The following is a 17,688-nucleotide window of genomic DNA, read 5'->3' on the forward strand; positions in this document are numbered from 1 at the left end:
TAACCACGTGACCAGTGGGAATGGGAGCAGTCCGTGACAGTTACAGAACCAGGTAGACGTGATTTGTGTGCATGTTTGCACATTTTAGGGTTGGAGAGTGTGCGCTGTTCCAGCTGGGTTCAAACCACCACCCCCTTTTCCCAACAGAGGCAGGGAGAGGCCGTTTATTTACGAGCCCCTCAGAACAGAGGTATGTTGTTTTCCGAAGACCGATGTAAAAAGAAACACGCAGGAAAGCACAATAAACAATAAATAAAACGTGAAAAAAATCACATTTCAGAAGAAAGGAGGCAGGCTGGTTAAGCAGGACTAGGCGAAGACTGCGGTATGCATATGAAGTGAGCATGTGAGCATGTGAGAGGATGGGACCATGCGTAAAGCCTTCAGGTGCACAATTTCTTTTATTATTTGAGGATTAAAAAAAAAAAACAATACTATATTACTATACAATAAAATGACTATTCTAGTAATTTTGAAGCAAAATTACTGTCATCAATGCACATAAATGTAATTAAAGTTGCTCATAAACACAATGTAAATACAGCAGTGTCACGTAACATTTATCATATGTACATAATAGTAATAACATGGTTAATCAAATGTGCTATGGTATGGCGCTAGTATGGTATGGCTTCTTACCGCTCACTGCCCGATAGTTTCCTGCCAGGTTTCTGATAGCTAGGTTTGTCCAGAGTTCTTGACTGCCTATAACATGTACATGATTAAAGCACAACAGAAATAAAAGTATGAGTGGGACGTGGGTATGAAGACAAAATGAAATTCTGTATAATATTCTATGTGAATATTATAGAATGGAAATTATGATTATGTATGAACTCTCCATACATCCTCTTTTAAAGTAGGCTCTGTGTGCACAGTATACCTCTGTGCCCCTGGCCTTGCACTGAGGTGGTTAACTGTCTCCTGGGTAGGAAAAATAGGCTCTGAAATCCAGCTGATAGTGTGCGATCAGGTCAGCGACAAGGGGAAGACACAAAGACACAGACCCACACACACGATTACAGAATGGATGAAAGACAAGTTGCAACGCGACTTTTGGGTTAAGCTGAGTTTTACAGAACAAACACAGTCCACAATGAAATGTGCATGATGAGCAATTAACAATGACATTCACTGACACTCCCATAAAGACATGGATAAACACATTGTTAAACGCATGTGTAACAGACCTTGTGCAAGTGACCACTTCTCTAAAGGAAGGACTGCAATCTGTTCCTCATTGGCCACAACAACTTATCTTCACAACGTTTCTCAGTATATATACAGTGTGAGCAGCTCAGTTACTTTTTACAGACTGCGTTATTGGACAAACCGAACTGGCTGAACTGTTGTCAATTGCAACTTTGCTATTTTACAATTCATTAGTCCAGCTTGCACAACCTATTGTAGGAATATAACATGATTAGACATGTGTAGTGTGTCAGATTATATAAGTAAACTCTAATTCTGAGGTTCGTAATGCACTGCAAAGTGTAAACAACATCATGACACTACTAGAGTGGTGGCAATCCAGCAAAGATAATAAACACACTAAATCAACATTACCACAGATAACAAAGAAAATGCAGCTGGAAGAATCAAAGCACATTGTGAGGTATTAAGTCAATGTCCAGCAAATTCAGTGTACTGACCGGGGGAGTACAAGCATTTGGGGTAAAATCTACACAAGGTGAAGGCACTCGACTACAAATTAAAAGCCACAGAAAATGTGAGAAAAAAGCAAAGACCATTGCAATACAGACAAAGGTTTCAGGAAATCTACAATGACAGCCACAAGTGATTTATTTTTTTGGTGAGGGGAAGTGAGGGGCTAAAAAGAGAAGACAAATCCTGCAAAACACATCACACGAGATACTCCACAGTACTCACAACGAAGCCAGCTTGGGGTGAGGGGGGTGTCGGAGTAAATCAAAAACCAAGCCACAGGTCACACCAGAAGAGCTAGAACATGGACATCAAAGATTAAAGCACAGGTTTAGCTAGAAGGCACGTGGAGTCAGCCTCTAGTGGTGTCAGTGAGGAGACGGGAGGCTAGGGGTTAGCGGCAGCATCCGGCGGCTGGGGCATGGGAAGGGGGACCAGGGATGGTACCTGTCATCCTCAGGGGAGGCATGTTGGATTAGGATCCTGGGGCTGGTGGGTCTGGTACGTGGGAGAGACTGGGTGCTCCTAGGAGAAAGTGGGTCCAACACAGCCCATATGGTTGAGGTGGGAATGTGGAAGAGACAGGGCAAGTCAGGATACAGGCAGGGACCCTGTTCATTTGACACTTATGATAAGCGCTCAGGGATTAGTCACCACTGATCCGACCAAACACAGCACGTCTTAACACAGCACAGCGCAGCCTCTAACACTCTACCATAAAGCAGGCAGCAACCACTGCCGTGTGCCCATCAGAGTCTCTGGAAATGAGCACACTACTGTGGGTCAGAGGGCACAGCAAACTAACATTCATTAACCGCATGCACTAGTTCCATTGTACGTGACAGCACAAGATACAATGATCATTATCATCTAGAGTAAAAGTAAATGTCAAAAAACAAAAACACCACGCCTACAAAGTAAGTAAATGTACTATAAGGCTGATCGGTTAATGAGGTAAAGATGATTAATGACTTCTAAACATCTGCGAAAACCAGAACCAATCAGTAAACACAACTAAGTGACAAAAGGTCTTGCGAGTACCTTTCTCGATCAGGTGTATTGGAATCTGAATCTGGTCTCAGACAGTTGGTACTAGCACTTCTAACCCTGTTAAGAGGGGGCTGCAGCTCACTAGGGTCACAACATGCCATCCAATAGAGAGGAGGGCAAAAAGACAAACATGAAAAAGAGCAAGCAAATGAATTAGGTACAAAAAAAAAGAACTGGACTTTCTCATCATGGCAAAGAGACTGGAAAATGTATAATGAAACCTGTTTACAATGGCACAACCAGTTGATCTTTGACAGTATTTACTGGCGAATGCACTCCTTTACGTGTCTGGGATGTATTTGTGTCCATCTTGGGAGAGCTATGGGGATGGTCTATCTCTTACCTAAGAGATTCACTGATAGTGACTTCATCAGTGAATCTGAGTAGATGGTGTGTGGCAGAAACCACTGCTGGTCGGGGCTGAGTCTTAAGGCATGCAGGAAGAGTGGAGCTAAACACGTAACATGACAAGCAGACATGCAAACACGCGCACACACACGCACGCACGCACGCACGCACACACACACACACACACACACACACAAACACAAAATAAATGCTATCTAAGCAAAATTCAAGTCAATAACGCAAATAAAATAATAGTTTTCTGTGGTTTAATTAAAATTGCAGCATGAGAAGCTGAGAGAGTGCAGCAGGATAAAGCACAGCAATGAACTGCACGACACCAGTTTAAGCATCCACAGAAAAACTGAGAGAGGTGTCAGAGTCAGGTGGGAGGTACCTGGCACTACAGGACACCTACTCCACACATCCCTGTATGCATGGGCACACCCTGCTTAGTACCACAAGACTGAAAAATACATCCATGTTTGATCATATATTTTTTTACTGTTTCTTCCCCCCTATTTCTGCTATGTTCATTTTTGTAATCAACAAAGCTAAATCTAAGTGATAAACATGTTGGTGACCGGTAAATATCTTCTATAGTTAATACTCAGGAAACTGAATATCAGCATTTGACTTGCTGTGAGACTTGCGGCTTGAAGGCCGTAACTGGAGCAACAAAACACAGCACACGTACACAATCCAGTCATCAAGCATAAAACGTGGCACAGAAAGGGATCGAATTTCACTCAAAACCCCAATCAGAAAATGCAGCTCCCTTATCAACTCTGAGTACTGCCAGAGGTGCCATGGCCATTTTTAAATAACATCACCACGCTCAGCAAAACACATAAACGTTTAGCATATTAATAAGTAAGCTCAGGGTTGGTGGCTGTTGTGCTGTTTCACTCTTGATTGGGATTTTCAAGGGAAAAAGAATCTCCTTTCATTTCACCTCCTTAGCTATATATGTCTTTATAAATGCCACTGTCTATGATAGCTACCTTGGGAGGGTTTGTGCTGCTATCCTTAGCGCATCTACTGAACTTAGAACAATGTGCAAGCATGCAGGAGGTGGACACAGTAAAAGAAATGACAACTATAGCAACCCTAAGGTCAGATGCATCTGAAAGGGTCAAGTATTACTTAAGAACCAGCTCCTGTTGGCCAGTTTGCCTTAATGAGCTCACTGACTGACAGTGATTAAAACAAATGTGTCAAAATTACTACATTAAAGGAGAACAGTTACTTTGCACTAAACTAAACTGTTGCCTTGTGAAGACTGCTGGCACTGTTGTTGGGCAGCGTGCCATAATGGAGTGGAAAGTTCCATTGTTAATGAATCTTGTCACTGGGCTACTGTGTTGTATAATAACCGAGAGAACAGCTAGAGAGCTCAAACTGAAACACTTATGCACAATAACCAGCATATGGAAAGAACGTGATAGCATCTACGTAAAACACAATCTCCTGAAATGTCCTCATGCTGACGATACAAACTGAAACTATTCCAGACCGACCATACATTGTTATGATGAGACGAGAACTCAGTCAGAACTGACATAATAAGGATAATAATAATGGCGACTGTATTAGTTACAGGCATGACAACTCTGATAATTAGTCCTGGCCCAGAGTTTTACCTTTCGGTGTTCAGGCACTCGGCACTCCTGCCCCGCATTGATCTGTGTATTAAGATGAACTCACTGCAATTACCATGGAGATGGGAAAAACATGAGGGAGTAAATAAACAGCAAACAAAATGATACACAAACTAACACAAACAAAGCACATGGGTATAATAGGACCTGGAGCAAAGCATAATCATATGTTTAGAACCAGAGTAATATGGATATGGTAAGGGGCACAAGTTTAAAGGAGCAATCCATTCAAAATGCAAAACATATTAGGTGATTCCTAACCATTAAAAGCGTTTGGAGAAATGTAGGCAACATTCCTGTGGGAAAAATAAATGGTCCATTAACAATCAGTACAACAGTCATGTGACTTGGTGGCTATGGAATAAGGATTTGTTCCTTGGTAAAATGAGAGGGAATATTGGATATGCTTATTCAAATTTACATCAAGGAAACAAATCACAAATGATGAATTTTGCATGGCACATCCTTTACAGAGATACACTTCTAGCTGTAAGTGCTCTATACCATATACTGTATCACAGGCCAACTTTCATAATGTCAATCCCTGAATATAAAAGTCGCCTCCTGGTTTTACCTTTTTGAAAAAGATTGCATTAACATATAAACATATAGCATTATCATACAAAAATTTCAGTCAGTCATTTTTTTCTCCAAAAGCACAGGAAATCAATTGAAAGACCTCTTCAATATCCCAGTCAAGTATAAAATATGTGCTATAAGGCACTTGGAAGCAATCGGACAAAAAGGTTCTGTATCTGTCCCACATAAGCTTACCTGTCATCCACATACTCTCTCTCCTGTCCATGACCACACTCGTGGTAGTGGGTTGGGGAACGGGACCTACGGCTGTGCTGCACCTCGTCTAAACTCCTGGAAGGAGGAAGGAGAAGAGAGAGCGATCAGGAGATTATGATGAATTATTGAATATCATTGCATATGATTACTTATTGTACAAATAACCTGCATATGTGTTTAACATGCATATCTTCTTTTCTCCCTGAGTTTGTGAATGTGCTGGCTCACCTCTGCATGGGGATGTTGGGAGGACGTGACCGTGCCCTGCTCCCCTCCTCCCTGTGAGGAGAGGCTGAGCGAGAGCGCTGATGGGTAGCCCTCTGCTGCTCAGGAACCTCTAACGTGGTCCGCTCTCTCTCCCTCTCTCTATCCCTCTCCCTCCCTCTCTCTCTCTCCCTCTCTCTCTCTCTCTCCCTCTCTCTCTCTCTGTCCTTCTCCCTTTCTCTTTCCCTTGGTCGACTCTCCACAGCTATAAACACACAGACAGAAAGAAACAACATTGTAAAAGTTAGAATTTCATAAACTGCTAAAAATAGGAATTTAATTACAATGAGCTGAAGTCCAGATAAACATGCAAAAAAAAAAGAAAAAAAAAAAGTTACATTGAAAACAAGAATAAACTATAGATACCTGTTTCAGTTAGATCTCTACTATTCCAAAACAGCATCCACATCTACTAACTGTGATATTAAACTTATTAAAGTAAAGGAATCAAATGACCATAGGACATTTACCTAGCAAAAAAACTATTTCTTTTCGCATTTAGCTTTCAGTTTTGTCTAGGCCAACTTATATTAGCCAGCTACTTGGACTCTGAATTCTTGGCTAAAGAACCAAGACTAAAAATGCACTTTATATTTGGAAAGGTTTCCTTACTACTACCTTTATTTATTGACTGGAGAGGTTTAGCCAGCACAGTGATGTAGAGAGAGTTGCATTCATGTGCCAGGCCACAGACTGAATCAGTTTAATTGGCTTAGTCAGAGCACTGTAGGCCTGCATGGGCTGCAGGTTAGCAACAGAACTCACAGTCATAAAAGATGTGCTGCCTTTGGAGAACGAAAGCAAGGTATCAAGGGTAAGCACATTCTAATTTGGACGCCTAGCTATCATTCCCACCATGCACAGAGAAAAGGGAACATATCATGTAACTGAGGAAAGGACACATCCCGCGTTCACACATCCCTCGTTCACACATCCCTCGTTCACACACACTCTGTTTGGTTTTCTCTCTCTCTCGGGTATTGTCATGCACACCCCGCGCTGTGTAATGTGGTTGATGTCTACTCCACCTCACCACAGAGAAAAGCACTGGAGACAGGACACTATCTGGAGAGACCATTGCTGGAGAGACACAGCAAAACCCCCAGAGTTGAATGAATTTTTGCACTGTACATTTGTGACCGGCTGGTCTTAACGCTGAGGATTTTGCCATGTTTGTCCATTCTCCATCACAGTTAACGCTCTCATTCTACACTCCAGCATTTAAAGCATGGAGGCATAACACAGCACATTCTAAATAGGATGCCTAAGCTCAACGTCAGTGCATTGTCTCCAAGACAACAGCAGAGTCTCTCAGGAGGAGCGGAAAGCCAGCTGTTGACCTGTTGCTTCTCTCTTTCTGTATACTACAGCGCAAACCACAGTATTAGTGTAGGGGTTAGTGGCATCATGCCCCCCACCCACCTTCTGCCACTACGCCAAAACCATCATACTCAGTTTCTGTGATACGCTGAGAGCCTGTGCGGACACACACGTGCAAAAACAAAACAGATACGCAGACAATGTGATATATAGACAAGACAGACAGGCAAAACTCAGACATATATACATACATGCACGTAAAAGTAATATAGTTTCTCAGATGAGAGAAAAGGCCATATATAAACGAATGCATATATAATACAAATAAGCAGTCAGACTTCATACTCACTCACACATTCATATAAGTGACTCAAAAGAAATTAATGAATGCACAAATTCAGCCATAATGATCATAAATCATTGATGTAATTCTAACACCATGTTCTAAAATACACACTTCCTTTACTTGGTGGGTTTTCATAATATCCTTTTGTCTACTCACATTCCCTTTAAATATTCGTAGGTTCTTTGCCTAACAGTGCAGACTTGCATGTAAAATTTGTGTGCATGTCTACATCTTGAAAGCACCGAAATGAGTATCAATTGCATTCCTTCCCTCCATTCCAACCCCTGCTTTCCCACATTTAAATACACTGTTAGGCTCCTCCGCCTGCACTCACGCTGTAGCTTCTTGGTGGGTGTGTCGGTGTGAGCGTGTCTACGCGGCAGGTACGGCGAGGGGTGGGGCAGTGGAATGGAGGAAAGGTCATGCGTCTGCAGCTTGTACCAGTGAGGCTTCTCATCCAGCAGTGCAGTCTCCAGCTCGATCAGGACCTGCCATGGCGTGAAAGAGGAGGAGAGGTTGAGAGGAGGAAATCATGGTAAGAACGCTATAGAAGTAATTATTCTACGCGCTATGTCCCTCGTGCCTCTCCAAGGAAGTCGCTCTCCTCATCCTGCACTCTGGGCTGGTCCCACGCCGTGATTTCCAGCATATGCTCGCGGAAGTCGCGCCGGTGAACGTGAGAGTACACGAACGTCTGGTTCCACTTGGGCTCCAAGCTCTTCTTGACTGTCTTCGTCCTTCGCTTGCTTTTATCACTGCGAAGCCACAACAAAGGGACTCATGTGATCCCAAATGCAAGACTTAATGCAGACTGTGGCCATGACCAGAGATGACACCGTGGATCAAATGGGACCCACTGCAGTTTTTGTGGGTTAGTATATGGTCTTAAAATCTGAGCACCTTCTGTCTGGAAGGAAGTACATTTTCACGTAAGGGTTTCTTGGACGTCCGTCCTGTCTGGAGGGCAGGTCTTTGGCCTGCAGCACGTTCACTATCAGCTCATGGCCCACCTTATCATACCACATTTTCACCTGGAAGACACACACACCTGGTTTTCATACACAGCCAATGAACATAAAAAAAGCAAAGCGCACACAAAGGAGAGAGTGAAAGGCAAATGACGTTGAGACGTGTCGTATCCACCGAGAGCTGTCCAGGCAGGAGCTGGGGCGCATCCCTCGGACCGCTCGGGCTGGTGGGAGACAGCACGGATATAGATGGTCGCTCCATCTTCTGGGACTCAAAGGAGCTTGAACCTGCTGCAGAGGTGCAAAGACAACGAACGCACCACTAAAACCACAACTGACACTGTGCTGACCTGTGTAGTAGGCAGGGAGCGATTACTTCAGTGTTTAAGAATGTACTCACTAGATTCTAATGGGGGGTGTGATGTTTCTGGTATTCTTGGTATATCACTGGGAAAGAAAGATGAAGTCATATAAGTTTCATCTCTGTTTGCATTTTATATGCTTCACTCTCTTTCTCTCTCTCTTACACACACACACACACACACCCACACACACACACACACACACACACTCACACACGCACGCGCGCACACGCACACACACACACGCGCACACACACACACACGCGCGCACACACGCACACACACACACACGTGCGCACACACGCACACACACACACACACGCGCGCGCGCGCGTGCATGCACAGCCACAGAGTTGAGACACAGTAGGATCTGAATCAGCTGTTACACACAAGGAGAAATTGGGAGGTGTGTGCTGAACAGATTCCTCTCGTCGAGGCCTGCACACACTGTGGGGAAACAGACAGAGGCAAGTGGCGAGAGATTTGGGGGATGAAAATCACCTCGCAGAGTTTGTTTTACTTACTGGGAAGATTTATAAACCCTTCACAAGTGTTTGGAAGAGAAATCAATGAACACATCTTTTTAAAGAGGTAGGAGGACAGTGCAAAGAAGAATATAATGGCTACCAGTGAAAACTAAACACAATAGAACCATAAATTACAGCGGAGTTCCACAAAAGCTGAAGCAGGCTCGGCTGAGCCAGTGCTTGGGCTTTACGTACTGACTTGCTCTTGAATAGTCTATGACAAATCATTGTGCTTCAAAAGCTTTGCAGGTCATTTGCTGTTGAAATAACACTAGCAGTGGTTAAAAGCACCAGATTTCATTAACAGTGATAGGAAGGTGATGGAAGACGTACCCAATTGGCCTTGAAACGACTAATTCAACTTGAGGTTCCGTTTGGGAATCCAGAATGATGTTGTAAACTTCCTTCTTGGTTAATCCTGGTAATGATTTACCATTCCACTGTAGCACCTCATCTCCTAAACAGAAAAGAGGATGCGGTAAAAGATAACGGAGGGTCTACAGACGGCATTTCTTCAGCACAAGATATAAACTAGATGGGAATCTCACTGGTGGCTCCTGATGCAATATTTGTATTTGCTGCTTATTCAGTTATATATGTTGCCCAGACGAAAGCGTACAGTAAAAGATGCAATACGCACACCCACCTTGAAAGAGGAATGTGATAAAAGCAGAAGTGAGCTCACCTGCCCGTAAATGGCCCACCACGTCAGCCAGGCTTCCCTTTTTAACTTTGGTGATGAAGGCCCCAAGTCTCCCTGTTTCTGTGATCTTCCCCCCAACCACCTACACATACAGACCAGACAACACAACACAACGGACAGCACAACACGACACAGCACAGCACAGCACAGCACAGCGTGATGTGACATGACACATGACACAGCACGACACAATATGACAGCACGACACAACAGTACAGTACCACACAGCACAACACAATCAGCATAAAAAAAGAAAAAAAAAGAACAATGGTTTTTTTTTTGTAATCCAAAGCACAAAATTATGAGTCTTCACTTGTCCTCACACCCATACTAGAGGTATATATTTGGTGGCCTGTGTTGTTTTACCTGTTTCATCACACTACACTAATCAAGTTCCAATCCATGTCCCACCAGCTGCAGATGAGACATACATCAGTCCATTCACAGACACTCATTCACATCTTAGTGAAAGAGAGTGCTGTTTGTGAGAGAGCACTGCGTGTGTGTGTGTGTGTGTGTGTGAGTGTGTGTGTGTGTGTGTGTGTGTGTGAAACTGTGTGGAATTGGTGATGGAACTGTGCACGTGTGCTAACCTTTAGCCCCAGCAGTGCTCCGGCCTCTTTGGGCATGGCCGTGCGCTTGCTCAGTGTGATGCGACCGATTAAATGATCACCTTCCTTGGAGGGCTGCCACGTAACTGGATGCTGCAAAGAACGAGGCAGTGATTTAATCCCATCAGAGAGAGACCTCACTTATTACATCCAACTCTTACCTTCACTTTCTCTCTCTCACTTACACACACACGCACACACATGCACACACAAACACACACAAATACAAGAGCCACATGAACAAATTCCATACAGAGGGTCTTTTGCATACATTTGAAGAATACACCATAGTGACCAATATGCATAGCTTTTCTACATCAGAATCTATGCATGCCTCCATTATAAATGGCAGCATCATGAAATACTACATTCACACTGATGGCTCACGCTCACCAGATTTACGTGTACATACATTAGCACAGCATTTTGGTTACCGTACATTTATTGTGTCATCTGTCACAGCCATGCACTCCACACCACAAAGCAGTCAGCCCCAGGAGCTAGAAGTACTTACATGCCACGCAGTGGGATCCAGAGGATAGCACTCCCAGTCCCCTGGAACAGGGAGTAAGAGAGAGATGGTGTTAGTCAGAGTGAGGTCAGCAAGCACAGCGCTCTACACAAGCATACTGCCTTGCGTACCCCTCGAACCTGCTGTTTACACTCCCAGCACTCCCTTTAATGAACATTTGGGCTCTGGCTGTCACCCTAAAGCCTGAGCTGCTCCAGTTGCACCGTAGGACATGAATGGTGATGAGAATGGGGATTAATGGGGCTTCTGTGCTGCTAAACTTGTGTTTGCACAGTTCCTAAGAGCTTCACTTAGTCTCTTGACAGAAGAAGCTTAATGATATGCAATAGCGCACGCACACACACACACACACACACACACACTGACAAGATTTCCATGACGCTGCCCTTATATTTCCTTTTATGGAGGAGCCGTGTGTATGTGTATGTTTATGCGCGTGTTTATGTTTGTGCATTTCTGTGCTCTGATACACTCAAGAACTTTAGGTAGCCTGTGCATCTATCCACATGTCATTCATATTTTCCAAACTCTAAGAAATGGACTGTAAGGCCTATAAGAGGTTCATTGCTGACACTGACTGGCTTTTTCACACGAGCTTTAACTAACCACCTCTTGCTTTTGTTCCATCTAATTTCTCCCAGCAAGGCTACATAACTCCACTTAAATGATGGTGTGGCGGAGCCCTTCGGGTGATGTGTGAGGCCAGGGGAAATAAGGAAAAGCTCTAGGAAGACGTAAGACCTGGGTGGCTTACTTAAAAGTATGTCGGAAACTTACATCTATATACAGTGCATCTCCCCTTACTGAGCCTGTCCCTTCTCTGAGTAACCCAGTTCTGTTTTAAAAAGTGTTGCCCTATAAAAAGTTTTTCTAAATAAAAACACACACACCTACACATGCACATACCGTCGAAAGTTAAGGCCGTCTACAAAGTGTCCTTACACTAATACACAACAGTGACATCATCAGCATGTAGTGCAGAATATAACATTTCTGCAAGATTCAGTGCCCACAAGATAGAAATATTATATATATTATATATTTATATACAGCATATACAAAGTCATATTTTCATACAAGCCAGATTAGGGAAAAAAATGCCAGCTGTGATGTAGCTGCATATCGGAGCTGATTAGGTTATTTCATAGCTGCTTCAGGTTAAATTCGCATGACCCAGAAACCCAGTCATCAGCAGGTCTGCCAGGAGAAGCCACCAGATGAAGATTTATAACCACTGCTTTCATAGTGCAATTACCAACCACATTAATATAGAAACAGTGGTGTGGCAAAAGCTTTCATTTTCATCTAAAATCCAATGTTTGTATCCATCCAAACACATCTAAAGTATACCTAAAATGTAAATTCAGTTGTATGACAAAATAACAGTACTGTAGCTGGGAAGTCGAACTAATTCAAATGCATCAAATACACACAGAGTGTTGCAAAAGTTTAAAAACGCTACTTTTGCTGGTAACACTGTTGACATGTTCAAGTTCAATTTGATAAAGTATTATGGGTCACGACATACTGCTCAAAAATAGACTACTGCCTAAATGTCAGAAAAAAGCCATTAGAAAACAGAATATTAACTAGATCAGCAGTTGGAGTTCATACACAATATGTTCTTGTGAAACAAAGCAAATTTATCTCAGTGTGTAAGTTAATAAGAGCTTCTAACGCAGTCCTGCTCTGTTCATATCCTGTTTAGACCTATCTGTCCTCTTACCTGCTGGGTAAATGAAAGCTGAGTCTGATTACGTCCTGCTACAAGGATAAGAATGAGCTGGTGTACTTCTCTCTCTGTCCCCCTTCCCTCTCTCTCTCTCCCTCTCTCTCTCTCTCTCTGTCCCCCCTCCCTCTCTCTCTCTCTCTCTGTCCCCCCCTCCCTCTCTCTCTCTCTCTGTGTCCCCCCTCCCCCTCTCTCTCTCTCTCTGTCCCCCTCCCTCTCTCTCTCTCTCTCTCTCTCTCTCTCTCTCTCTGTCCCCCTCCCTCTCTCCCTCTCTCTCTGTCCCCCCTCCCTCTCTCTCTCTCTCTCTCTCTCTCTCTCTGTCCCCCCTCCCTCTCTCTCTCTCTCTCCGTCCCCCTCCCTCTCTCTCTCTCTCTCTCCCTCTCTGTCTCTCTCTCTCTCTCTATATCTCTCTCTCTCTCTCTCTCTATCTCTCTCTCTCTCTCTCTCTCTCTCTCTCTCTCTCTCTCTCTATCTATCTCTCTCTCTCTCTCTCTCTCTCTCTCTCTCTCTGCTGTTTACATTTCATCTCTGGTTTGTGTTAATACATTGACCTTTTAAGTCTGTGTTCAAGCACAATCAGCATGCAACCATGAGCACATACTCCCCTGGCCTACAGCTCTTATTGGTTTATCTCATCAGTTACCAATTTATAGTACACCATTTTGCTAAGAAAATAAAATAAATAATAATTATTATAGATTATTATTTTATTATTTTATTTTTTTTACTTCATTGTACACAAGTACAATGACAGCACACACATCTTAAACCTAATATCTTGTGCAAAAATATTAAACCGATATAATAGTGAATATTGAATGATATCTAATTAACCGCTGCTAGTAAAAATTAAATATATATTTTTCCAGCTTGGGCTGCCAGAGAAACCAATCCATGTATACGCACATTAATTGAGTCACATAAACATAAGCCTTAAAAAGACACCTTATGTTAACCCTTATGTTGTGTTTTAAAATAAATACTCAGTGCAGCCCACCTCTCTCACTGACACTCTCAATCTCCACGTCCTCACAGCTGGTGTACTCGGGTGTGGAGCCGCCCTCCTCCTCTGAGCTGCTCACAGACATTTGCCGCTTGTTGCTGCCACGTTTGGTCTTGTAGGGGCGGGGTGGAGGCGGTCGCAGAGACTCTGATTGGTCGGAGCTGAGTGAGTCATTGCGCAGCATGCATTCGGCTTTTTCACGTTTGGCCTTGCGCAGCATGGCAGCTGAGCCAGGCTCCAGGTGGCTTGGCTGCAGCTTCCTGCCCCATTCTGCAGGCTCCCTGAGCTCAGGGGCCCCGGAGGGCATGACAACACCCACCCGGAACCCTGGGGCTGGCGGTTGTGAGGTGTGGTTCGTTTTAGAGGAAGGAGTTTGCGTTGGGGCGCCTCCCTGTCCGCCAGTTCCCCCCACGGTCCTCTCCCACATGTAAGCTTGCTGCTGGGCATCCAGAGAGCCCTGCCTCTCCTCTGTCCACCTCCGGCCCCCTGTACTTTCCTTCCCCTTGTCCACAGCCTCCCTCTCGGGCATGCCCACCTCAGCCTGCCTGGCCCGGGGTGCCTTTGGGTGAGAATGTCCCTCAGGCTCCCCTGGCTGGGGCTTGGCTGCGTGGCGTGGCGTCTTAGGCTCACCTCGGGACTCTTCTCGAGGTGGCCTCTGCTCACCCTCTGTCCTTCTGGCCTCCCCTGCCTCTCTATCCAGCTCTGTATCACTCCGCTCCTGCGATCGAGCCTTGACCAGACGCCGACTCTCCCTGTGACCGTCCCTGGCCTCCTGCTCCTCTGAAGCCTGGGACTGGAGTTTGGCCAGTCCCCGACGCCTCTCATCCCTCACACCAGCCTTGCTATTCAGATCTGAGGTTGATGACTGCTTTTTCCTGGTGAAGCAAAGAAGGCAGACTCAAAAAAGGCCTGAATGATTTTTTTTTTTCTTTCTGAAAACCATTCAGTATTTTCTTAGATGAATTGCTTAGCATGATGAGCCTAATTCCTTTCAGCATTGAATTTAAATGCATACAAAAATATAAGAAACCTACAGTTATCTAACAGGCTAGAAAATTCTCTAACATTTACAATGGGAAAGCAAACGGAAAGCAAAAAATGTGCAAAGCCACTGGCAGGAAGCGCTTTCGTTTAGAGCACAATCGTGAGCCTTGCCGTGCTGCGGAGGGGCTGTGCACCTGTCTCGCGGGGGCTCACTGCGGGACCGGGATGAAGGCATGTCCGTCTGTTCAGCAGCAGGACCTTTGCTGGGAGTTGCGGAGGTGGGCAGTTGGTTGCCAGGGGCAGTGGAGGCTGAGGAGCTGAGGGCCATCTGAGACCTGGAGCGCACTCTCTTCTCTCCCACGGGGGGAGTAGACCTGGTCGGGTCGCTCACTGCTGTCACTAGGCGCGGTGGCTTCGGCTTTGGCCCCTGTCCTGGAACCCATTCCCCTGATTTAGTGAGGATGTCCTGTTGCTTACGGCACTGGTTACACACCCACATTACCTGCAGAGAGCAGAGCACTGTGAGAATGGCCATCTTACAACATGTTCCCCTTAACCTGTCAGCTGTTAATACAGCATCACCAATTGTTTGAATAAAGTGATTGTGTTTCAAGTACAAATGTTTCAGTGCTTTCTAGCATATCAAATACGGACAGAAATAAGATAAGATGTGACTCACAGCTGTGAGAAAGGCCTGTTCTGTTACACAACTCTTGCAACTCTGCAACCAAACTCTCTCTGTTTATTTCTTTTCATACAAAAGTCAATTTGTACCAGACATACATCAGGGAAACTCAAATCACAATTGAGATAATCTTTTATTACAACTTAAATAAAACTGCAAGATCTTTAGCCTGTGATTGTATTAGGCGAAAACTTAGATTGGTTTCCCCTCCTGTCACGAGGAACAGGACTGTGGTGATTAGGAAAAGATTTATTGCTGCCGAAAAGCTGGGAGGGAAAGCAAAAGATTTACACTATAGGAATCTCACAGATAAAAAATGCGCGGCTATTAACTTTGCAGATTATAAATGCATTTACAACAAAAAGTATAAGGTACCAAGGTTAACTGACACAAGGTGTTGAAATAGAGATACAGAATTTAAGTTGTCCGGTCTATGGAATGAAGTCATGTCTATGTAGGATAGGCACTGACCATGTTCCCTATGGGGAGAGCTGCAACAGACACGATGACCATCAGGGCAGGCCTAGGGCTTGCTTTCATAGACATTAGCAACTCTATCGATCACCCTCCCCCATAGCCACACTCAGTCCCTGCTAATTTCTTCAGGATGAAGCTGATGGAGAGAGAGTACAAAAAGACCTTGGCACATTCCATATTTTCCCTCTTTTTTCCACTCCTCTCCTCCTCCAGATTGCTTTTGATTAAAGTGTTAGAGAGAGAGAGAGAGAGAGGGAGGGAGTGAGAGGGAGAGGGAGAAAGGGAGAGGCATAAGCTATATTTATCCAGGCAGCCACCCAGCTCCATCAGAAAGCCACAAACAATTCCCCAGCTCAGTGCATTGCTTTGGTGGGTAAAGACATCCTTTGGCCCCATGTACAAAATGCCAAACAATCAATCTTACACAGGCACATGTGCGCGCACACACACACACACACACACACGTGCACGCACACGCACACACACACACACACACACACATACAGAGCCTTCTGGTGCTGATAACCGTGCCAACCAAACCCACTCTGCGGTTATAGTGGGATAACAGAGTGTTCACATATGCCACCTGCTACCAAAACTCTTGTCCTAGATTCTCCATTCCCCTTCTCCTTTAAACAATAAAACCTGGGAATGCATCTTACCTGGAGCATAGACTGGACATTTACATACAATGGAAATATCTCTATATGTCTAAAGAGAACATATCAAATAAATATAGCAATTCCAATTAGTAATTAGTAATTAGGAAAACACTAATACTGTAACAGTGACTGCTTAGCTTGTATTAAGAGGATAAAGTGAGTTTTACATCTGAAAGGTTTTCAAAGCCAATGTTAAAATGAGGACTACACTCCTGTTTCAAACTAACATGAATACAGAGACCTTTTAGACAGGAAACCGAATGGAGAAGATTGCACATTTACATCATCTCTTTACACAACATAAGACCAGACACAGCCTCATATGAATGACACACTACCAGTCTAGTCCTCATCATTTGCCCTTTATCTTTATTCTAGTAATGTTTAGTAATACTAATTTAAACAATCTTAGGAATAATAAGAATTTTAGGAAAAGCAAGGAAAATGAGGGCATAAGTCTGGCTTTAGGCTTTACTCCAGCATGTTTGTCATACATTCTCTTTAATGTCAACTGATCCCAGAAATACCTTCAGAGAGAGACAGAAAAAGCATCTTCTGAGTCTGCTGACTGAACTGGGCAGATGAAGGGATGTCTGCAGACGTGGCGTCACACAGGAAAGGAGACAAAGAAAGCCAGGGCAGGCTGACAGGTTGGGACCATGCGCATCAGGGAGACGAAAATGTCCTGGTTGAGCAGGCCTGGCAGGACTCCACACTAATCTAAAGCAAATTAGCATCAGAGCCCCCAGCGGGCAAGCCCAGGGCTGAGCCCCTCCGCACAGATTAGACCAGTACACTACTACCAGGCCTGTCAGTATCTCACTGCACGCCACTACACAGAAGCATGTGTTCATCAGTGTGGGTGTACTGCCTAACACTCACACACACACACACACACACACACACACACACACACACGCGCGCGCGCGCTCACACTTGCTTTAATACGTTAGAAATAAGTTACTAAAAGATTCCAAATCTAATTTCAAATTATTTTAA

The 17,688-nt window shown here is 44.2% G+C and overlaps 1 protein-coding gene across 8 annotated transcripts in view; it reads right to left on the reverse strand.

The window, feature by feature from the left end:
- LOC113580296 (regulating synaptic membrane exocytosis protein 3-like) overlaps window positions 1–17,688 on the reverse strand; it is a 56,035-nt gene that overhangs the window by 11,738 nt on the left and 26,609 nt on the right. For 3 of the 8 annotated variants that reach the window (XM_035531297.1, XM_035531299.1, XM_035531298.1), the window contains 19 exons: window positions 15,060–15,367; window positions 13,876–14,756; window positions 11,132–11,172; window positions 10,600–10,710; window positions 9,989–10,088; window positions 9,637–9,760; window positions 8,815–8,861; window positions 8,590–8,705; window positions 8,347–8,477; window positions 8,030–8,201; window positions 7,781–7,934; window positions 7,203–7,256; window positions 5,745–5,985; window positions 5,496–5,591; window positions 4,704–4,766; window positions 2,707–2,796; window positions 2,113–2,190; window positions 884–955; window positions 640–705 (listed from right to left, as the gene is read on the reverse strand). In XM_035531297.1, the coding sequence (XP_035387190.1) occupies window positions 640–705; window positions 884–955; window positions 2,113–2,190; window positions 2,707–2,796; window positions 4,704–4,766; window positions 5,496–5,591; window positions 5,745–5,985; window positions 7,203–7,256; window positions 7,781–7,934; window positions 8,030–8,201; window positions 8,347–8,477; window positions 8,590–8,705; window positions 8,815–8,861; window positions 9,637–9,760; window positions 9,989–10,088; window positions 10,600–10,710; window positions 11,132–11,172; window positions 13,876–14,756; window positions 15,060–15,367 (2,945 nt within the window). Of the gene's footprint in view, window positions 1–639; window positions 706–883; window positions 956–1,890; window positions 1,963–2,112; window positions 2,191–2,706; window positions 2,797–3,058; window positions 3,167–4,703; window positions 4,767–5,495; window positions 5,592–5,744; window positions 5,986–7,202; window positions 7,257–7,780; window positions 7,935–8,029; window positions 8,202–8,346; window positions 8,478–8,589; window positions 8,706–8,814; window positions 8,862–9,636; window positions 9,761–9,988; window positions 10,089–10,599; window positions 10,711–11,131; window positions 11,173–13,875; window positions 14,757–15,059; window positions 15,368–17,688 lie in introns of those variants that run through there. The other 5 variants (XM_035531300.1, XM_035531301.1, XM_027014748.2 and 2 more) reach the window with 5 other exon arrangements.

The sequence above is a fragment of the Electrophorus electricus genome, chromosome 11 (genome assembly GCF_013358815.1).
Source record: "Electrophorus electricus isolate fEleEle1 chromosome 11, fEleEle1.pri, whole genome shotgun sequence".
Lineage (NCBI taxonomy): Eukaryota > Metazoa > Chordata > Actinopteri > Gymnotiformes > Gymnotidae > Electrophorus > Electrophorus electricus.